Genomic DNA, 23,376 nt, shown 5'->3' on the forward strand with positions numbered 1-23,376 from the left:
AACTGAAACCATAAGTCTACTCAAAATCTTGTACATGAACGTTCATAGCAGCATTATTCACAACAGCCAAAAAGTAGAAGCAACCTGAATATCCATCAATTGATGAGTGGAAGAAGAAAATGTGGCATATCCATACAATAGAGTATTATTCAGCCATAAGAACGAAGTAGTGATCCATGCTACAAACGGGATGAATCTTGAAAACATTATGCTAAGTGGGAGAAACCAGACACAAAAGGGCAAGTATTGTGGGATTCTATTTATATGAAATGTCCTGAATAGCAAAATCCACAGATGCAAAAAGTAGATTAATGGTTACCAGGGGCTGGGGGAGGGATGTTGGAGAGTGACTACTAATGGGTACTGGGCTTCTTTTTGGGGATGATAGAAACGTGCTGGAGTTAGTTAGATAGTGGTGATGGTTGCATGATCTTGTGAATATAACAAAAACTATTGGATTGTACACTTAAAAAGGCTAAATTTTATGGTATGTGAGTTACATCTAAATAAAATAGAATTTTATGAAAGAGCCCACACACAGAGCTAAATATAAACATGTTTATTTATCAAACTCACAGTGCCATGTCAAATACGATAGTATGACATAAGCTTAAATAAATACATACTTAAAAAACTACAAAATATTTTAAATCATAATTTAAAATATTTTATAAAACCCGAACACATAGCACATTTATATTTCACACAGCTATTTCCAATACAGTATATATAAATATTTACATTTATACAATTTCAGAGAAAATAAGAATTCGTTCCATATGGAGCCTGATCGCAATAGTTGTTTGTTTTTTATCTCCTTCATTTCCCAGATTTCTTTTGCCCCTTATAAACCTCTGCCATTCTGGGGCGGGCCCCGTGGCTGAGTGGTTAAGTTCACACGCTCCACTTCGGCGGCCCAGGGTTGCCAGTTCAGACCCCGAGCGCAGACATGGCACCACTCATCAGGCCATGTTGAGGTGGCGTCCCACATGCCACAACTAGGAGGACCCACAACTAAAATATACAACTATATACTGGGGGGATTATGGGGAGAAAAAAAAATTGGCAACATTTGTTAGCTCAGGCGCCAATCTTAGAAGAAGAAGAAAAAAAAACCTCTGCTGTTGTGATCCTTATCAAACCTCCCGGCTTATTTTTGTCTTTGCCTTTGCCAATATGTAGCCAGCACTTCTCTGAAACTTTGCTTTTTCAACACGTGCTAAGTTAATGGCAGTGTGGGAGAGATTTGATTCTCACGTCATCCTGCAAGGCTGAAGCAGCTTTGACAATTCCTGATCAAGAACTTCTCATTGCCAATGACCAACTGATAACAAGAGATTTCCTAGGAATTTTAAACTTCCTTATAAATAAATATGAATACTTGCTCATACGAGCATTCCTCTCTTCAAGAACACCCTAACAAACAGAATGAAGTAATTAGGGAATAATTATTAGACAGCTTCACGTTTTAAAAATCCTCTGGAAAAATCCTTTACACAGTGAGTTTCTATCATGGATTTAAATCTTAGGTAATATACAAGAATTAAACACTGACACACCACGCCTAACAGAATCTTGGTAGGAAGGCAAAGCACATCTACATTTTTTTCAACAAAGACATTCGCAAAATTGTACCCTCATTTGTTTGCACTTATGCTTTTATCAAATCAGAACATTTGGCCTCATGGAAGTTTTTCATCATGGAAACCACTTATTTCTGAAAAAAATCCCTGACAGTGTGCAAGTGTGTGCCATTCAGGTTTTACTCTCCTGATACTACTCATGTTTTTAAATCGACCATAAAACATTTAGAACTTTACACTGGTTAACATTGTACATTGCTAGGGGACAGTATTTGCCTTTTCTTGAAATAAATTTACTACAGATGTAACTTGAGAATTTGTTAATAAACAAAGATCTAGGATAAGTAACTTTTACCCTAACATAGTCCTAACATTTACATATTTTAAAGTCCTTACCACACTTGTACTGAATTAAGAATTATAGAATTCATATTATTTTCAATGCAAGTAAAAAGAACACAATCTCTAAGAACACTTTAAAAAGTACTGAATCCCACAGGGATAAAAGTGATTAAGACTGCTTAGCAATCCTCGCAGAGTATTCAGTAGGATTTGCACCATTAACAACCTTTCTCATGAGTCACCTGTAAGTATGAAAAAATTGTGTTTTTTCCAAGTCAGTAATAGAATATCTTTGGCCAATTTGTTTCCTCTAAACTCTTGACAGTTATTATTCATCCCCATGACAGCAACAATGTAATCAGCAGTTGAAACACTGTGAGGGACAAAAGAAAGAAACAATGCCACAGCATCTTGTGTTTCTCCACCGAGATTTCACAGTGAGCAAGGGAGAATTAGAAAAGGAATTCTGAGATTCCAGAGCCTTGGTCTCTTCAGTTTTGCTTAGAAGAGAATATCCTTTCCCTCCAGTGGCCAGCACTTTCCAGATCCTGAGACTATGAAAGAGAAAACTGAGTCTTTTTGGTGGCAAGCTGGCCTTGCCCACTGGATTTTGGTCTGTTGAAGTCCTCATGGGTGCTGCCTTCCCAGCTGTGAGGGTGGCAGGTGCAGAAGGTGAGAAGGGCCAGAGACCCGTCTCTGCTGTCTTCAGGGTATCGCTCTAGTTCCCGGAAGGCACTGTGTTCCTGCAACTATAAGGATGCACGCCATCAGGAGACAGAATCTGCATACTAATTGGAGCAACAAAATACACCTGCTAACACAGATCACTACACACACTCTCACTGGGTAGTCCAAATATGAGCATCAAAATCCTATTCGGTTAGAGCAGTGAAAGTATTCTGCATAATTGTGTAGTGGTGCATATGTCATTACACATTTGTCAAAACCCACGGAATATACAAAACCAAGAGGGAACCCTAAAGTAAACTGTGAGCTTTACTTAATAACAATGTATCAATATTAGCTCATCAATCGTAACAAAATACCATACTAATGCAAGATGTGAACAATAGAGGAAATTGAAGGGTGGGAGTTTGTTGGAACTCTGTGTTCTCTGCTCGCTTTTTCTGTAAATCTAAAACTGCACAAAAATAAAGCCTATTAATTAAAAATAAATCTATTCAGAGGCGACTTGACCCTTTCAAATTCTTGCAAAGCAGAGCAGAGTGGTTAAGAATGCAGATTCTAGAACCAGACTGCTTGGGTTTGAATCCTGGCTACACCACTTACTATCTTTGAGATTTTAGGCAACTTAACTTCTCTGTGCCTCATTTTCTTCATGTGTGTAATAAGAAAAACGGTAATAGTCCCTAGCTCACAGAATTCCTAGCTTAGAACAGTTCCAGAGCATAGCAAGTACCATGTGTTAGCTGTCATTATTATTATTAACTTTCATAAATGAAATGGCTCAATAAAGCCCAGAGCTTTGTTCTTTTCCTCTCCTTCTACAAAGAAAGAAAACAGCTTTCCATAAAATGCCGTGAAGATAATGATTCCCCTGGCCCCAGAAAGGGGCAGGTTTGGAGGGTTCAAGAGCAACCGTGCATGTAGAGAGGATATCTTCTCTCAAAACCAGATGCAGTTGTCACAGATGCAGTCTTACCTGATTCCTTGGGACTTATGCTGACTCAGAAGGCATTTGGTAGGATCCATCAGACTGAAGGCTTTGGTAGCTGCTGTGAAACACATGAGAGCACTAAGTCAAGCACTGCTTTTCGACATGAAGAGAAAAATGTGTAGAATGTGCAATGGCATGCTTTGTACAAGAATGCGACTTACCTGGCAGGAACAAATTTCTTTGCTGCAAGAGAAAGAAAACCATTAATTTGGACTAAATGACTTTTAAGGACATATCAAATCCAGAGACAACATGACTCTATCCCTTAGTGGTTGCAAACTCAATGCCTTCAGGGCCCTAGAAATAATGGGAGCACAGACAGGGCTTGGAGGCAAGGGCACCACAGATTCCCATGCCGGCAAATAGCTATAGGCTCAGCTTGCCAGGTTTGTCTTCTGATTTTTCACAAGAAGTCCCAAATCTGGATTTTATGTGAAATTTCCTATTTTGTAAATGTCAGAACTTAATTAGAAAATTTTAAAATATTCTGTAGGCCAAACAAACCATGAGTGTGGCTAGATGTGTTTGCATCTTCCCTATGAGATACTCCCAAATTTAAGCCTGTATTCCAAATAAGTTTTTTGGATACATTTTATCCATTTTCCTGGGAGCACTAATCATGGCAGCCTCATTGCACAACTCCAAGGGGAACCCTAGAATTCAATGTGAATGGCATTCCCTGGAGTTGTACAATATTAACACAACCAATGTTTATATTTCCCGAGACTCTTTCCACTTTGAGCTCTACTGTAAACCCTTTCCCTAAGGCTTCTGCTTAATTATGTTGCAGTTTGTTAGTGTTTGTCTAGTAACTAGATTCTAATTACTATTTAATATCCGCAAGAGAGAAGATGACCCATCGATGTGAAGAAAAGATTTTTCAAAAACATTTTTGGGGTACACTGGTAAACTCCCTCACCTTTCCTCCGAAGTCGTTTCAGAAGCCAGAAGAGAAATGATGCTAATGTCAAGAGGGAGGTTCCAGCAGCAGAGAGTCCAACTGTCAAGGGAATGTTGGATTTGGCGGTAGCTAAAGAAACAGAGCAGAAGACGGTCATGAGAAGGAATTGAACTTAAGGTCTTTCTATCCATTTGCTCTTTTCTCTGTACATTGATTACAATGTACGAAGCAGAAGAGCTGTCTAGTGCAATATGTGAGGAAGAGGCATGGTATTAAGGGCCTTTGAGATCTGCCCCAAACCACCTTTGCAAGCTTGTCTCCCACCACTGCCAGACCAAACTCTAACGTGCCAAGCCCTTTCACAGACCACACTATGCCCTGGTTAGTACTGCATGCTCTCTCTCTCAATTTCCCTCACCCGTTTTACTTTTCCCTCTACTTTTCCTTCTAGCTCTCCTTTTTCCCAGTTGTCAGAATTCTACCCATGCCGTCAACAGGTCACCTCTTCTGTTTTCTCTCTATTCTCATAAAATTAAATATTCACTAGTTTGTTAACCAGGGTAACCCTTCTGACCTTTCTGGTTTGGACATAATGGATAGTTCATTATTGTAGCCAGATAATTCCCCCTCTTCTCTCTAGTCCCCCAGGCAACCACCATCAATCAATGCTTCACCTTCACAGGTAGGCAGCATCCCAGACCAGTGTCCTGTGGCACCACATGTCAGAGCTGCAGAGCCATTGAGCGTCCATCCTTCAGGACATGCAAATGTACACACAGCACCAAACACAGGCTCCCCACTGCAGCTCATGCTGACCTTTCCGGGAACTGCCAGGCTTGCACATTGTACCACTGCAAGTGATAGGCACATGGGGAGAGGTTAAGAAAAATCTACTGGAAAACTTCTAAAACTGGCTGAAAAGCCACCAATACACATAACCTATAAGCACTACTTGGTTTTCACTATGTAGGAAATTAGGATCAAGCCCTCTGAGGCCATCTATGTTCAGCAAGGTATGAGGTACTTGATCTATACTCCTTAAAGTCTGAATTCCATCCTACCTTGGCAGGACGGGACCTCCTGTGTCCATTGTCCCTGCAATGTGCACTCCAATTGAGCTGACCCACGTAATTCAAAGCCTTCCTCACAGCTGAAGGCACAGGAGGACTTGTAGGTGAACTCTCCCGCAGCAGAATGGGTACACCTCACCAAACCACCCTGGGGCTGACGGACAGCATCACATCTCACAGCTGGAAGACATGAGCAAACACGTTGGAAGTGTATTTGTGTCAGGCAGCAATGGGTTACTCCAGGTAACCATGTCCCTATCACTTCAATAGTTTTTATCTTAAAAGAAAATAGAAACAAAAACTGTACCTTCACATGTGGGCTTCTCACTGTCCCACTCCCCTGTGGGGCCACACCGGAGCTTTTTGGATCCCTTCAACACAAATCCTTGCTCACAGGAGAATTCACAGCTGGACCCACTTTGGAAACTTCCGGAAGTGCTAGGACGACAACTCATGTAGCCTCTCTCTGGTCTGGACAGGGCTTTGCACTGTAAAGCTGAGACACCAAAATGATAGTCAGAAAATATTGTGGTGGAACTGGAGAGCACTTGGCATTTGAGGGGTGAATCCAGTTCATTTTTGACTAAGCAGTGCTCAGAGAGCTCAAGACTCTTCGTCCCTCCCTGGACAACTGGGAAAATGGCTGCGCTTTCTTTGAATTACAATCCCCGCATTGACAATGGCACTAATTAAAGGACAGCTTTTAACAGGACTGGTGGTTCCTCAGCACTGTTCTGAGATGCGAAAAAAATTAGAGTTAAGAGAAAGATTTTATGTAGTCAGAGAGCAACTTATGGGTCCTGGATGCTTATGGGTGATGCCAAAAAGAAAGGAAGGGAAGAAGGCAGCCACATAAAATTTGTCTGCTTTGCAGTTTGGTTTTGGTCTTGTGGCCTTTGCCACTGGAAATTGTTCTGTGCTGTATTTAGCTACGAGAATGCTGGTACCTGATGGTGAAAACTGCTTGTTTTCAATATCCTTGTTCTTGCTTTAAAGTGAATTAAATTTTAGTGCTTATGTATGCCTTAGGATCTCTCTATATGTGACACCACACTTGAAACATTCTCATCACTGCTAATTATGAGCAATTTCAGAAGAAGGGTATGACAAGAGTTTTAGAATCATTGTGTCGTCAAAACACTATTTTTAAAATTTTCTCAGGTGGTTTACCCTTAGATTAAGATTTCTGCCTGCTCCATGCCTATGTCTATAAAGTTAGTTTAGCACACAACAGTTAAGAAACCAGCAAAGCATCTACATACAATCCTTTCCCTGGACAAGCATTGGTTCCTCTATATGAGTCTCAAAGATATAAGATAAATGTTGCCCGTCAAATGTGATTGCTATAGTTAAAGCAGGCATCTGGTTGCATTTTAGCTGCCCAAGTTTCAAGGTTGCCGCTCTTTAGGAAAAGGAAGGTGTAAAGGAGAGACTTCCAGGCTTACCTTTACAAACCGGAACCTGCTGTGTCCATTGCCCTTGTGCAGTGCATTCAACCTGGGCTGGCCCCTGCAGCACGAAGCCTTCCTCACAGGTGAAGTTGCAAGATGAGTTGAAGGTGAACTCTCCAGCAGAGGAGTGGCTACAGTTCACAAAGCCATTCTGAGGATGGCCGACGGCACCACATGTCACAGCTGTAACACATATGCCCATTTACATTAGCAGGTCTGGCTTGCCCATTTCAAGTAGAGGTTGAGAAAAAAATGTTTACAGTAACTCTTGACAGGGAGCAACTCTACCTTTACACGTCGGCTTCTCGTTGTCCCAATTCCCAGATGAGGTACACTGGAGGTGCTGGGGTCCCGTTAGTTCAAACCCTTCCTGACAGTCAAATGTGCAGGTTGTGTTCCATGGGAAGCTTCCAGGGCTTTGGGAACATTGCATAACTCCATTGGCAGGATTCGTCAAAGCATCACACTCAACCACTGGGGATTTGAAAGAGCATCATGAATTTCACAGAAGAATGATATGTTCACTTCCTGTTGAACTGGAGTTTATAGCAGAGTGAGGGAGCTGCCTTCAAAGGGCAGACACCAAAGCCCTATGTTAATTCGTGGGGACACGCACACCTACAATAAAGCTTTTATGCTTTTTATATTCATGTTTTCATCTTCTCTGATTGATTTTTACTTTGACTATGCTGAGTGACCTCTCATCTATTTTATCACCTCTCTCATCAGGTCTCTGATCTATTTTACATAGGACAAAAGTGAAGAAAAAGCCCTTCTAGCTCAGGATTTATGAGTAGTCGTGATAGAAACAGTGACATATGCAGGACGTTCATTTATTTGAGCCCAGGAGGAGGACCTGGAGGAAAGAGTTTCTTATGTCTGTCCTAAAAGAAGACTGAGAGAGAAAAGGAGATATTGAGACTGCTTGATTATCATGGTCTTCAATTAGTCCATTGTACGAGAGAAGTTAAACAGGGAAAGAAGATGAGAAAGTCATTAAGATTTCTAGAGTGTGGTGCCACTGTTTTATACATTCCCTTAAAAATTACCAGAGCCTCAGAAATACCCATTTCAAACATAGCATAAAAACTTCCTCAAACCAAGCAGGTACCACATTGGCTATATATATATATTGGCTGAGAGAACAAGTTTAATTAAAAACAACCACAAAAAGAATTTTCTCCAGAGTTTTGAAATGTTATAAGTTGGATAAAAACTAAGACAATGAGAGATGAGTTAGAGAACGTTCTGTGTGTTCTGAGAGAGATTTACCATGGCAGGCTGGAGGAGGAGCGCTCCACTCTCCGGAGGAAGTGCACTGCATGGCCTCTGTTCTGCTTGGGAGGTAGCCCTCTTCACAGCTGACCGAGCAGGAAGAATTGTAGCTGAAGTTCCCCAAAGGGTGGGTGCAAACAAGGCGTCCGTGCTCAGGAGCTTCCTGTGCTTGACAGGTCACAACTGAAAAGGCAAATCAGATCAGTTCTGCACCTCTCTCACCTTGTGTAGGAGAGAAGAACACTGAAAACCATAACTACTGTCTCCTGAATGTTTCCTATGAGCCAAGCACCATGAAAACATTATACCTGTATTTGTTCATATAATCCTAACCACAAGCCTGTGAAGTTGGTACTACGATTATCCCCATTTTGCAATGAGAAAGCTGGGACTTAGAGAGTTAACTACCTTCTCCAGGTGCCATAACTAATAAGTGGTAAATCTGGGATTTGAACCCAGGAAGGTCTGACTTCATAGCCTCAGCTCTTAACCACCAACCATATGACAGCATATGCCCCAGGGAAGGGAAGACATGAAGACCTGACTGCAAAGCCAGCTAGGACACAAGATGGTGCCAGCATCTCAAGGGAAGGAGTGGGCGAAACCAAGACTTACCTTGCTCACACCTGAGTCCAGTAAAGCCAGGGTGGCACTGGCAAGTGTAGTTGTTGATGGTCTCCACACATTCACCGTGGCCACTGCAGGATGTATGGGTACAGGCAGCTGCAGAAAATACAATCCATGAGGAGGAGGATTGTTATTGTGCTTATAATGCAGTTCCTTTGAATTTAGGGTCAACAAGGTGCAACAAACACATCACCAAAGATACGGAGTGCCAGAGATTTTAACTGAAGTGCTTTACACAATGCCAAAGATGAGTTTTAGGCTCAACTATTTTAAACCTTGATGTTAATGTACGGATGTCAGGGGTATAGCTGTCACTGGCACCAAGAATAGAAAATTCGCTTTATCACAAACTCTGAAGATATCTCCTCTACCATAAATAAAAACAAGTAACTAAAATAAGTATTGTATGTGTCTGTACACACTTTATATATGTATAGACCTATATGCACGCACGTATGCATATATACATATAAATGCATTCTTGCCTACATTTGCACAAAAAAGCAAAAAGAGATACTTTATTAGTCAAGCAGAATGTTTTAAAACCATATCTTTTAAAACATAAAATTATCACAATAGAGACCAATTTTTGCATACTGTCAACAAATTGTCAAGATGCCCACCCAGTGAAATGACCTCCCCTGACGGCGTCCTGCTCCCTACCTGTGTAGCACAAGGCAAGCTTCTTTTTATTGCAATTCTCATCATTCCACTTGCCCGCATCCTTGTATCTCTTGATGTAGATCTCCACACAGTCCTCATTTTGCTTATTGTTCGGTTCACCTGGAGCCCAGTTCTTGGCTTCTTCAGTCAGAGGCTTCTGGGTCCCTATCCAGACCCACTTATCGTTGACCTTTCTGATTCCAATCCAGTAGTAACTTGGTGAATGGTTGAATATGGAGTTGAGGTATTTAATTTCTTCCTGGTTTTGAATCGCAACCAGGTGCGTGTACCTTTGCTGACAATAAGCACTGGCCTCGTCAAAAGTCATGTTTGTTGTGGAGGCACTGTAAGACCAGGCGCCGCTCTCCTTAATCAGAAGCACTAAGGAGGAAAACGTGAAAGGAATGAGAAAGTTTAGTCCTGCCGTCGTTTGACTCTGTTGACTAGGGTTTTTACTGTCTTATTTCTGGCATACAGCGTCTTTTGGGATGACTCAAATGTTTTTCACCTTTTCCAAAGTAAGAAGGGGTATAGACGGGGGAACTGCCATTTATTGTGCATCTATTTTGTGATTGACCCTCCACTTGGTGCTTTACCTAGACTCACCCACCATAACCTATCAGAATACCCACTTCACAGTAGAATAATTATCAGGATAACTACACCTTATTGAGCATCATCTGAGCACTTTACATGAACCATGATACTGAATTCTCGCAATGCCTCTGGGAAATAGATTATTTCTGAACAACACTTTACACATAAGGAAGCTGAGACGCACAAAGATAAAGTAAATTGCCCCCAGTCCCAGGCATAACACATTGCGGGGAGAGGCCAGGGATGCTGCTACACATCCTACAATGTGCAAGCCCCACGAGGAAGAATTATCCGGTCCAAAATTTCAATAGTGCTGAGGAGAAGAAACCCTAGTGTAACTAATGACGTTGACTTACCAAGAGTGAGAGCAGAGAGAAACTGTGAAGCAATCATGACTTCAAGAGTCCTTCTCATCAAAAGATTAGACTTGAAATGCTTTTCTGGGGGAGGAAAAGTACAAAATTAATTATAGAAAGAAATCCTAAGTAGCCAGTTACTCACATCACTTCACAGTGAAGTTTATGGCAGCATCATAAGATTGTAGGTAAAGGATTCTGGGGCCACAATCTTTGTTCATTTCAAAGAAGGTAACTTGAATAAATACATACAAAATTTAAGATTTTCATCACTTAGGTCGAAGAGAAAAGCCAGGTTTTAACTAGTCTGAGTACAATAAGAGCTTGCCCAGGTCTTTTATCAGAAGATATTCTGCATATCTATTAATATTGATAGTCTATGTTTTATTGCCAAGGCTGCTCTAGTAAAGATTTCTTGCACTTACTGTTTTGTGAAGAGCTTGTTTCGGCGTCGGATTCCTCGTGTGTCACCGCTGCTGCTGTCTCGTTCCTCTCTTGCAGTGCTGATGTGAAGTCAGCCAAGAACTGTGGAGCACTGCTCCTGCTGGAGCCCTTTTATAGGCAGGCTCGCTTCCTGTGAATAATTGGAGGATATGTCCATCCCTAGTAAAGAGGAATTCCCCAGCTGCATCCAAAAAATTCCTGGGACTATCCGTAACGCTAAAAATTACAATGATTTCAGAAACTCTAAACCTTAGAACTAATTCTCCTTGGTTCATGCCTCCTTATTTTACATGAATTCTGTTAATATTACACAAATGTGTGGTTTTTAATTCTAATAACATAAAAGATATGTCTTTAAAAAGTTTTTTAACAATTGCTTATTAGCAATATCTCTCCTGTAATTGTGGTAGGAATTAGAATTTCATAAATGTAAGTGAACTAAGAATAGTTTTGTCGTCTATGGACCACTCTCCTCAATTTTCTCATCCACAGCTGGCAATAATGGCTTACCGCTCACTTTTTTTCTCTCTCTCCCCTACCAATTCAACCTGTTGTAAGTACTGTCTCACAGAGGAATGAATCACAAGGTTCATTCTCAGATTCTGTGCATAGTTATGGCAAAATTACTCGAAATGCTGTCTGTCACTTAAATGTTTGAAATAATACCCTGTTTCTTAAAAATAACAAAAACGGGAAACAGGCTTAGGTGTTTATGTCTAGAAAACACTCACAATTTGTTCAGTGAAAAAATAAAGATGAAAGCTATATATACTCATATTTAATTGACCCAAATTTTGTTCAAAAGTTTTAAAATATGAATGTGCAAAGAATAAAAACTGTACCAAAATGTTAACAGTGGCTATCTCTGGATGTTAGGATTTGGGGTAATTCTTATATCCTTCAAGATTACTTTCAGCATTTTCCAACTTTTGGAATAGGCTTCTATTACTTTTATGGTAAAAATAACACAGTTTCAAGAATCCTGTGTCCAAATGCCACTGAAAGGGATATATATATACATATATATATAAAAAATATTATTTATTCCTCCTCTTCATGTTGACATTTCTTTTGGGTAATTGTATATCCATTCCCCATCTCTGTACCTTGTCTAATTTAAGTAATAGAGACAGTAAATGGGCATCATTTTAATTTCCATAATCTGTAGGGTTTCAGAGATCAAGTGAAGCCAATATTCCATAATTACAGCTTTTTAAAATAGGAGATCTAAAACTGTGTCTCAGCAGACAAGAGTGGATAGTTGGGTGGGTAACAGGCTTAGTTTTCTTACTACTCGTTAGCCCTGGCTCTTTCTACATACACAAAAACAGTCAAGACCTAACCCAGAGAAAGCAGTTAAAATCCTTGATGCCCCATTAAATATCCATTGGGTATTTTGCATGTTCTTCTATTTAATTACCTAATCCTCATAACAGCCTATGAAATGAGCACTCTTATTATCCTCATTTTACAGATGAGGAAATTAAGAACCCAGGATTTTACCTGACTCATCAGAGGTGCAGAGATAAGGCATTGAAACCCAGGCAATCTCCAGGGCTGACTCCCTTAGCTGCCACCATGGTTTCTCTTGTTGTTAAGGCCACCATGAGCCTCTCTGTTCTACCCAAGTCTTCCGTTCTGCCCAAGTCTCCAGTCCTTGCCCTTTTCTTCCCAAGAGCAACTTGATCATCCCAGCTCTCCGCTGGAGGGCTGTGTCCTGGATTCCGAGATATGAAAGCAGAAAGGGACCCTGGAGGCAGTGAGCAGTAGAGAAAAGATGCAGTGAGAATGGACCCTGGGTCCTCAGCATACAGGGATCAAGTGGACAAAGAAACAAGCAAGGCAGGCTGAGCTATACCTGGGAAAAGCTGTCAAGGCCTACACCACACTTCCAGGAGATCCTGATTCAAAAGCAAATTCTCTCTACGGCTAGAGGGCAAAATGATTATTTTAAATTTACATTGACAGAACTTCAGGGAGGGAACCCGATAACAGGAGCCCAAATAAGAGAAATAAAGAGCGGAAGAGATTTGTAAGCAAAGGTAATTTATTATTGTTAGCAGCAGAGGTATGATATTCCAAACCACTCACCCTGACAGCCAATCTGCATTCTCTCAGAGTATTCTCTGTGTCCCTGCCACTGAGGTTGAAAATTAGGTCCCAGGATACTGGGAGCTGAGGGGCTTTCTTCAGGCTCCAAGATTGATGAAGAAGCCATAGACAAACCCAGTTTGCCTCTCATAGAGAGACCCCAGCACAGTGAGGGGCAGGAGTGGGATGACAGCTGGACTGTCGCCCCTTCATCTGCTTTTTCCTGTCAGGATCTGATGAGGGGCACCCACTTGTTGGAGATGGAGGAATGGTTTGAAGAGGAAATTGAATGAGAGTTGAATAGCAGGGGATGTTGAATATTATTTCCCGCTCCCCAAATAAACCTAATTTCCCCAAATAACAGGCTGCTAGAGGTGCCTCAAGACTCCACCAAATCTCCCAAGCTCTGAGGATGTAGCCTGCTGACTTGGGGCTGCTCAGTTTTCAACTCTGGTTTCATTTGAACCCTTTTACAATCTCCATCTTGAGAGAGCCAAAGAGAAAAGTAAAGAAGCCGGTGCAAACATGGGCACACCCCAGGCTCCACCGGGCCTATTTCATCTCTGAGGCGCCACGCTTCCCGGCCTCATCATCGCCTTTCCTGGAAGGTCCTTGCTCTCTCCTCTACATACTTTAATGGGACATCAAGGGCTATACGCACTTTTGTTTCTGTGCCCAAGCCAACTCATTCTCACCTTTATGGCAAAGGGGCATCCCTGATGGAGTGAGAGAGAGGCAGAAAAAAGGATTTTGGCTTCCCCAAGACAAACGTTACAATTTTATCCAAGGCCATCCTGTACACGGTCAATAAGCTAGGGACAGATAAAAGCTATAGACAGGAGATTATTGTGTTTAATGGAAAGTAGGACCGGCTATAACCACATGTGGCAAGACCATCTGTCAAGGTATGAATTTAGCTTTGGTTTCTCACTGCTGAAGGGAGCTGCAAGCATGGGGAGTGGCCTTGCTGAGGCTCTAGTTTTTCTTACCTGTGGGCACAGTGCTGGGCACTTATTTTTTTAAAGCCTTGGTACCTTTTCCCCAAAATCTAGTCTGCTAACATCTAAGGTACTTCTGCAGAGTCTAAGGTAGGGAGAAGAAATCCCAATAAAGATTCAGTCCTATTTGCAGAACACAGATGTGCTATTTCTTCACACCCCAAATCATGAAATAAAATTAATACCAATGTATCATCATCGTATAGAATGGCATTTCTTATTTGATCAAAGCATAAGCATATTTGATGGAAAATTGGTCTGGTTCCCTCTAAATTCATTCCCCAGGAAGGCATGTTCGTTCATTTGGGATTTGTAGACATCTTAGAAGATCAGGTAGGAGCCTTGGGCTTTCTCTCGGTTTGTGCTCCCGCACACAGGGGGAAGAGTGCGGTTCTCAGACTTCTGTCATATGAAGACTCACCTGGGCAGCTCATTTAAAACACGTGTCTTCAGGTCCAACACTCAGAAACTCTGACTCAATAGGTCTGGGGTGGGCCTGGGAAGCTCCACGTTCAATGAGTAGCTCAGGTGATTCTAATACAGATGCCCAAATCACCCCACACTCTGAAATATGCTGGTCCAGGGCCACCTAATATGGGAGATAATATCAAGAGGACCCACGGCAGGTGCACAACTAGGCGGAGAATTTTGACCAAAATATCATTGGAGCTAATCCTGACACCCTCTCTGCTGGAAGACCACAGACGTCATTTGTAACAGTGGGGCAAATCTGAGGAATATCTAGGATGCGTCTGCATTTTGAATTCCTCGTACACAGAAAGTAAGTGGTTTTTAACCAAACAAAGAGAAAGTTCTAAAGAAGTAACATAACTATGTATTTTAAGTTAATCTCTTTTCTCCTCTGATTCAAAAAGATCCTCTAATTCCCCTTTCTGAACTTCCTAGATGATTCTGAGATTTATAATTTTAATGAGTTTCTTTGCTTCCTATTTGGCAACACCTTATCTTGAACCTTCCGTTTTTCTGTTTTGGGCTCTAAGAACTAACTAATGGGAATAGCTCCAAAATGAGCCAACTCCGGAGATTTCCCAAGGCGGAGGAAAGAAGTTCAAGTGGACTTGGGAATGAACGGAGCTGTTCCTGACTGAGCTGGCAGTTGTTAACAGAAGGAGAAAATGCCCCTGGATTTTAGAAAAGCCCCCTGCTTGTTTTCTTTGGCCACTGTGCTGCTTGTTTTGTAAGACAGAAGTTTCCTAAAGGGCTATTATTAGCTTTGCTTTCAGTGCCTCACACCAGAAAAATTCTAGCCTGGTCACTTGTTGAACAACGAGAGATTGCTGTCTTACATTAATTAGACCTGTGACTTGGAGCAAGCTTCTTTGCCTCTTTAATTAAGTTCCAGATTTCCCATCTAAGAACCAAAGGTACTTGACTACAGTCCCTACCAGCTGTAATATGTTATGACATGTTAAATATAGGAAAAGACAGTAATTTAAATCCAAGTGTTCATTATTTTTCCTTGCTGGGAAGTTTTTAGCTAATAATTAATGATGATTCCATATATAACGTGCCTACTGTGTGCCAAGCACTTTACATACATTTCTTCATACAAATTTCACAAAATGAAAGGTAGACATTATTATTTCCTTTTACAGAGGATGAAACACAGACCTAGAGAGGTTAACTTGCCTGTTTTTTCAATTAATAAATGATCGAGCAGGAATTCAAATCTGTGTCTGAGTTATTCTAAAGCCCATGTTTTTTGTGTTGACTTCCTGTCTGCTCAGATTGAAATATACCTTAGTTTTTTCATGAAAATGTTATAGCAACCTCTTTGACTTCCTGTTCCCCTACCGGGCTCTGTAACTTCAGTGTCTTAGGTTGGGTCCCTTCTGAAGCAGACCTTGAGACAAGCACATGTGTGCAAGTCGTTTATCTGGGAGGTGATCCCAGGAAGAAACAGTAGGGGAGAGAGGAAGTGAGACAAGGAAAGAAAGGAATCTAGTAAAGAGTATGCCAATAATCATGTTACCACTGTGGGAACCAGGACTCAGCCCCACTAGAGAACTCTGGGAGACATCACAGTGAATCACCAAGGATGGGGCAAGGGGATATATGGTGCTGGGGGATATATCCACTGTGGAAATTAATAAAACAAACCTTAACTAAATTGGAGTCAGAAAAACCTGTAGGGGGAGTTCTCACTCCCCATCACACATGGTCAATTATACCAAACAGGAAGAGATGGACACTTGCATCTTGGACTGGAAGTAAAACTACTTTACTACTGAAGGAAGATTTCTCTCCCCACCTGGCAACAGCCCAGCCAATGAGGAGCCGTTTCTGCTGTGAACTGTTACTTTCCTCCAATGGACTTCCATTTAGAACAGTCCTCCCTATTCCCCTTTTTCTCTCTAAAAGCAGCTCTCTTCCTTTCTTTTCTAGATTTGCCTATGGTTTGCCATAGCACATCTTGAATTGTAATTCTTTTGGCTATTCTGAAATAAACTCATTTTAAGATAAAATAGGCCTATTTGCTTTTTAAGTTGACACCACCGACTCCAGTCAATCATTGGCTGAGGGCTGATCCTGGGAGGGTGTGGTTAATTCCCTTGCACTTCCAAATTGATTCCTGAGGCCAATGAAAGCCCTCCACAAAGATTTGCAGGTGCTTGTGGTTGGAAATGACATGACCCAACTCAGGTTTTAAAAGGATGATCTGTATACTGTGTTGGGACAAGATAGGCATGTTTATTTTCTATTGCTGTCATAACAAATTACTACAAATTTGATGGCTGAAAACAACCCAAATTTATTATTTCATAGTTTCTGTAGGTCAGAAGTACAGGTTGGCTCAACTGGTTTCTCTGTTTTGGGTTTCACATTGCCAAAATCAAGATGTCAGCCAGTTGGGCTCTTCTTGGGAGAGTCTGGAAAGAATTCACTTCCAAATTCATTCAGATTGTTGGCAGAATCAAGTTCCTAGTGGTTGTAGGACTGAGTCCTTGTTTTCTTGCCAGCTGCTGGTCAGGAGTCATTCTCAGCTGCTAGAGGCCTCCTGCATTCCCTGGCTGATGGCCCCCTTGACCTTCCAAACAAATAAGGGCAGGTAGAGTCCCTCTCTTTGAATCTTTCCAACTTCCCCTTCTGCCTCATCTCTCTGCCTGACTGCTACTTCCTCTTCTACTATTAAAGTCTCATGCAGTTACATTGGGCTCACCCAGATAATCCAGGATAATCTTCCTATCTTAAGGTCAGTTGATTAGCAACCCGAATTCCATCTGCAAAATCCCTTCCCAGCAGTACATAGATTAGTGTTTGATTGGCAAACCAAGGAGTTGGGGTCTTGGTGGGTGGGAGAAGAACATGTAGGCAGTAGGGAGTTACTCAAAGAGAGTCAATCCAGGTGCTAGGTGAATAGCTAGCCTAAATTAGTGCTGGTATGCTAAGGCCAATTCTGTGGTGATGCGGTTTCTGACTTGGTGTTTATTATACCTCCTCTGCTTGGAAGTGGGACTAATTCCCTGAATCCAGGGATAGTCTGGACCTTTAAGTGGGAATTAAATATATAAAGTATAGCAGACATTGTAGTTTCCCACCCACTTCCCCTTGGCACTCATCTTTCCTGAATAATCCAGTTTCTTTAGTTTTTATATCACACTTGTTCCTTCACTCTTTAAACTGATACCCCATACATGGAGACTTCACTTACTTGAATAATAATTATGATTATTAATCTAGCAGCTACCCTTGATTGGCCACTTCACACCAGAGGCAATACAAAGAACTTTGAACATATCATGTCATTTGATTACCATAACATCATTAAGAAATAGGTTTTACTATCCCTATATTACAGATGAGGAGACTGAGGCTTAGAGAGTTTAAATAACTTGCCTAAGATCTCATAGCCTGTAAGTGGTAGAACTAGGACCCAAACTTAGGTCTATCTAGCTTCAAAGTCGATGTTCTTGGCTACCATATTGCCTCTGCTATAAATAACAAAACCGTTGCATTCTTTTTAATCCACTGCTTGGGATCACTCGTGTGCCACACTATGTCATATGCAGCTGTGGACACCAGCTCTAAGATCACCACCATGGACTTAAAGGAGAAGAAGGAAGTTGTGGAGGAGGCAGAGAATGGAGGAGACACACCTGCTAGAGGGAACACCAGTGAGGGACATGGAGAGCAGGATGTAGACAAAGAAGGGGAAGCAAGCGACAGGGAAAAGGAGGAGGAATAAGGCAGTGGTGAGGAATAGGATAGAGAGGAAGACAAGGAGGCTAGGGTAGCAAAAGGACAGCCGAAGATGGTGAGGATGATGCTGCTGACACGAAGAAGCAAAAGACTGGTGAGGAGCAGAAAAGGAAAAGTTAAACAAAAAATAAAGAAAGAAAGAAAATAAAGAAAAGAAAAGAAAAGCCACCGTGATCTATTTACCATCCACTCCCCATCTCAGACTCTAAACGTGGTCAACTCTGAGTAGACAGTCCTGCAGCCAGCCCACCTTGGGCAGCGCCACCCACAGATGACATGCATTCTCCACCACCCAACCAAAACCACAATGTGAATTTGAAACAGGGGAGGAAAAAAGAACCAAAATTTCCATGGCCCTGCATTTTTTCCTAAAATTACTTTAAAAAGGAAAATTTGTAATTTTTATTTACATTTCATATTTTTGTACATATTGTTAAGTGTCAGCCATTTTTAATTATCTCAGATGACCAAATCTGCCTTCACAGTGTTTTCTGTCCTACCTCTGACTTTCCTTGTGGTAGGATCATGTTCATTATAATCTTGAAGGAGGAAAGAAACTTGTAAAAAAAGGAAAAAACACAAAAAATCTTATTCTGAGCATTCCACTTACTTTTTTGTGCATTTATACTTAGGTGTACTATAAACAGTTGCCTTGTAGAAAGTGGTTAAGAAGGCTGAAGATATGGGGCCGGCCCGTGGCCATGCTGGCACTGCCTGTGTGTGTGTCTTGTCCATGGACAATGGCTGTCTGTGCTATAGGAGTGAGGGTGGTCAGCCACATCCTTTTCACCTTGTTTGCCAATGTATAGGTTGAGAAGTTGATGTTTACGCGGAGCAGAGCATCCAGGATAATGAAATGATAAATCTGACAAGGAGGAGCATGCGTGCATTGTCCGGAAAGAGGACTGTGGAGGAAGATTTTGGGCTGACTTTCAAAACGGAATTTCCTTGCTCTCTGGGTGTTGGCTTCCTTGGCCTTTGATGGTTAGGGGTTCCTTTCCTTGTTCGACAGTGTTGATTTTGGCGAGAAAACAGAGCTGAAAACCCGCAGGTCATTCTCTGGGGAATGTTACCGGAATACAGAAGGCAGTTTTACGAAACCAGCAAGGTTTCATCTCTGCTTTCAGCAGATAGGAAGAGAGGAAGAGATGAACAATACCTTTATAAGAAGCTCATTTTGTCGCTTGATCTCATAAAAAGATGCCTCCAGTCAGTCTGGCTAAGGTAATCAGCATGGGAGCGTCTTTATCTATGATTCTAACAAGTGGAATGTTTCCCTTAATTAAGAGAGCCTTATCTGACTCAGGGAAATGAAACCCTTTCTCCGATATGAGCGGGACATAATCCTCACTCATAAAACTCTCAGGAGAAATAAGGTGATCAACTGGAGCGGTTGGAAATGAGTCACTTTCCCTCCTTGAAATATTCAGAAAATTGAAGAAAAAGTATACTTTGGGGGGGTTCTCTTTGTCTAATAGATAATTGACTAAGGTCTCCACTTCACTGAATTACTGGAAAGTAGCATGGAATAGAAGAAAAGCCTGGTCCTTGTAGTTCTGCAAATCAGCAAAACAAACAAGAAATTCTGGGTAGTACCACAAACTGGCTGTGTAAACTTGAACAACGTATTACACCCATGTGAACTTCAGGTTCATCATCTGTGAAATACTATGGTATCCGTAAAATGGGAATTCTTTCTACATCATAATGCTGTGATTTTTTAAAAAGGTAAAAATTGATGAGATAATATGAATAGGGCACTTGGTGTAAAATACTATTAGAAATGCTAATTTTAGACTTAGCTGTTCAGAGATGATCAGCCAATGCTGGCCATGCCAGACAGCCACTCAGAATTTGCCTGGCCTTTACAACAGGAATAAATAATTGTTAGCAATGCCTCAGTCTTAAAAAAGAGACTATCAGCCTGGGCAGATAGGAAATTTCCAGGCTAGTGTTGTGAAGCCCATTCCTTGAGAAACAGATCCTGGATTGAGTGAAGGAAAAGAAAGGGGAAATGCTGCCAAGGCAGGGCAACAAGGCCCTTTAGAGGCTCTGGAGAGGATGGATTGAATCCTGGAAGATAAAGTAGATAAGACAGTTGATCTTTCCGTGAAATGGGTACCAAGACCTTTCAGAGTCCCCAGTTGTATAAATGCCACCACAGCAATGGTTTACAAAATATGTTCCATGAAACACTATTTTCCAAGATGTGAAAAGAAGATCATACCCGGATAAGTTTGGAAACACTGCATGATATAGTTCTCTTCCTGAAGACTTTTAATGCATGTTAGCATGTTAAAGGCTCTGAGAAGTCCTTCAAGGTGGAAATGTGTTCCACATCGGTCTAACTCAAAATTTTCCCAATCTACTTGATTACAGATACTTTTTCCTCTACAACACCATTCTCTGATATACTTCTAACAGTATGAAAAAGAGATATGCACAAAGTTATTCATTATGGCACAATTTTCAATAGCAAAATATTGGGAACAATCTAAATTTAAATGCACAGCATTTACCTTTTCTCCCTAAACTATGTGTATATAACCGAGATTTACAGAACCCTAGAGAAAATGATTCACTCACCAGCTAAGGAACATTCTAACCAATATACGCTTGTCTTTCTGTGTGCTGTGTGGACCTCTCAAATTCCAGTCAGTCTCAGCAAAATTACAAATTACCAAATGTTGTGTCCATTCAATACTCAGGGCTGCAAATATCGTCTTTGCAAGCCAAGGGCCTGCTGTACAGACACGTGTTTCTATAAGTGTTGGTTCTCCTCTAACAAAATAGTCCTTTGATAAAAATAAGGAAAACATTTTGTACAAGAGAAAGGGTCTCTCGGCCTCCTACCCACATAAGCAGAAATGTAAGAGGTTTTTCAATTATTTTTTCCATCTACCTTACAACCTTTGGTGCTGGCTTGGACACATTGTCACATAAAAATTCAAGGTAGGAAAAACTTGTTTTGAGATTTGTTTTGCTGAGTAACTGGTCCACGAAGAGATTTGACTTTGCTTTTACAAAGTCCAACCTGATATTGTGTGAATTTTTCATAGCTCATCATCTTTAGAGCTGTTTTTGTTTGTTTGAGTGTTCTGGGAATCTGAAGCAGAACCTTCCTGTCTTAGGACAGACTGGCTACAAATGAGCAGCTTCCCTCAAAATGTTGGAAACGTAAAAATTCCAAGGTAAATATGACATTCTCCTAGCCTGTGCTATTTTTGGAGACTTAACAGAATCAAAGAAAGTCCTGACAAGGAAAAAAAGTTATAAAAATTATAGGATGTGGGAGGAAGGAGAATAGAGATCATACGAGGACAAACTATTTAAAAGGGGGGAAGTTCTCTCCAAAAGGCCGCCAGCACACTCTTTCGGTGAGGCTGAGAGGAAATCCACTTTTGCACATTGCTGGTGTGGATGTGAAATGGTACCACCCTTACAGAGAGGAAATTGGCAATATCTAGCAAAACTACACTTGCATTTATTCTTTGACCAAGCAATCCCACTTCCAGGAATTCAGGGTGAAGATATATTCCAATAATATAAAAATATATATGCACAAGATTATTCACAATGGTATAATTGTAATAGCAAAATATTGGGAACAATCTAACCGAACAAAATAGGAGACTTATTGAATAAACTATGGTACACCTATTCAATGGAGCGCTGTTCAATTATGTTGTTAATTTTAAAAAAACAAGGTGCCAAGGAGTAAACATATATATATATATACACATATATAGTGTGCTAACTTTAGTATGAGAAAAGAAAGATAGGATAAATATGTATGATCTGCTTATTTTGCAATAACAAGCACAAGAAGGATAAAGCATAAAGTAATGAAACTGCTTATCTCCTGGAGTTAGTGGGAATGGGGTGGAAGAGCATGAGGCTTCTCTGAGTATGTACCTATACATGGTTTTGAGTTTTGAAGCATGTTCATGTTTACATATTCAAAAATAAGAATAAACTAACATGAGCAGCCCAAAAAAATCTAAAATTGAATGCAAACAGAAAATAATTGAACCTAACATATAGACAACACAAACTCAGAGAAGAAAAAAAAGAGCCAATGCAAATACCAGTGGAACATAGTACTCTGTGCATGCTCAGTGGGTCTAGTCTAAGAACAAAACAATTGCAAAAATATCTTAAACTTTAGCTTGTAGGATTTTATTGGTGGTGGCATCAATGAACTAATCCTGAAATTATTTTTTGTGTGTTATAGGATTGAGTACATGAATAAGTATATTGATGTTATTGGGAACTAAGATTATCACTGTAGGAGGAGAGAGATATAAATATGGACTCGACAAATGAGAGAAAGACCCTGTGGTGAGATATCTATATAAACTCTCTGTTTTAAAAAGTATATCTCCTAGCTTTGTCCACTGACAGGACCTAGATTCAATGATATCCTAGCGGAAATAAGCACATCTATTGCCCAGAACTTGATTTCTAAATACTGTTCTCCCCTAAAAGGAACAAGGTCTCCTTGGGGAAATGATTGACACTAGGTCTGGGGCAGGTAAAGTACAAGGTGAGCCTGGAATTTCTTGCTGTGCCAGAAATAAGCAAGTGCTCAAAAACTTATGGGAACTTATCAAAAAACAGGAGGCAGCCTAAACAAATTCTCACTCGCCAAGTTTGGGACAATTTGAGCATCAGAAAGAACATTGAGAATAATGGATTATAATACTTTGTATTAAAAAAAGAATCCTCGAGCCCATAGAGGAAGAAGGAAGGGGAAGCTCTTGTTTACAGAAGAATATCAAATAATAAATAGAGAAGAACTGACAGAACTGGAGAAAAATCGTTTTTGCAAATGATGATTGTAATAATGAATTCACGCAAGTATTATTTTGAAGGCATTTGAATACATAAGTAAAACTTTTTGTTTTATAAAAAATAGATCATACTGTATACAACGGTTTGTTTTTGTTTTTGTTTTTTTGATAAGGAACCTTGTTATTGTCTCTGTATAATTTTTGAACCTATTGCTTGACAACCAGACGTTATGTGCCTCCTTGACGTGATACAGCAGGAAGTGCACAGCATTGTGTGTGAAGTATC

At 40.7% G+C, this 23,376-nt stretch overlaps 1 protein-coding gene and 1 pseudogene across 3 annotated transcripts; one reads left to right on the forward strand and one right to left on the reverse strand.

Moving 5' to 3' along the window:
* Nucleotides 1-544: 544 nt before the first annotated feature.
* Nucleotides 545-12,737, reverse strand: SELE (selectin E). 3 transcript variants are annotated; one of them, XM_005609563.4, is made up of 15 exons: nucleotides 12,491-12,737; nucleotides 10,969-11,117; nucleotides 10,544-10,627; nucleotides 9,591-9,971; nucleotides 8,916-9,023; nucleotides 8,298-8,483; nucleotides 7,314-7,499; nucleotides 7,020-7,208; nucleotides 5,882-6,070; nucleotides 5,566-5,754; nucleotides 5,179-5,355; nucleotides 4,523-4,633; nucleotides 3,765-3,786; nucleotides 3,589-3,661; nucleotides 545-2,674 (listed from the first exon to the last, which is right to left on the reverse strand). In XM_005609563.4, the coding sequence occupies exons 3-14, from the start codon at nucleotides 10,599-10,601 to the stop codon at nucleotides 3,604-3,606; spliced, it is 1,854 nt and encodes a 617-aa protein (XP_005609620.1). In that variant the 5' UTR covers nucleotides 10,602-10,627; nucleotides 10,969-11,117; nucleotides 12,491-12,737; the 3' UTR covers nucleotides 545-2,674; nucleotides 3,589-3,603.
* A 5,357-nt stretch (nucleotides 12,738-18,094) lies between these two features.
* Nucleotides 18,095-18,417, forward strand: LOC100630344 (prothymosin alpha-like; annotated as a pseudogene).
* Nucleotides 18,418-23,376: the final 4,959 nt, after the last annotated feature.

The sequence above is a fragment of the Equus caballus genome, chromosome 5 (assembly GCF_041296265.1).
Source record: "Equus caballus isolate H_3958 breed thoroughbred chromosome 5, TB-T2T, whole genome shotgun sequence".
NCBI classification, from domain to species: domain Eukaryota; kingdom Metazoa; phylum Chordata; class Mammalia; order Perissodactyla; family Equidae; genus Equus; species Equus caballus.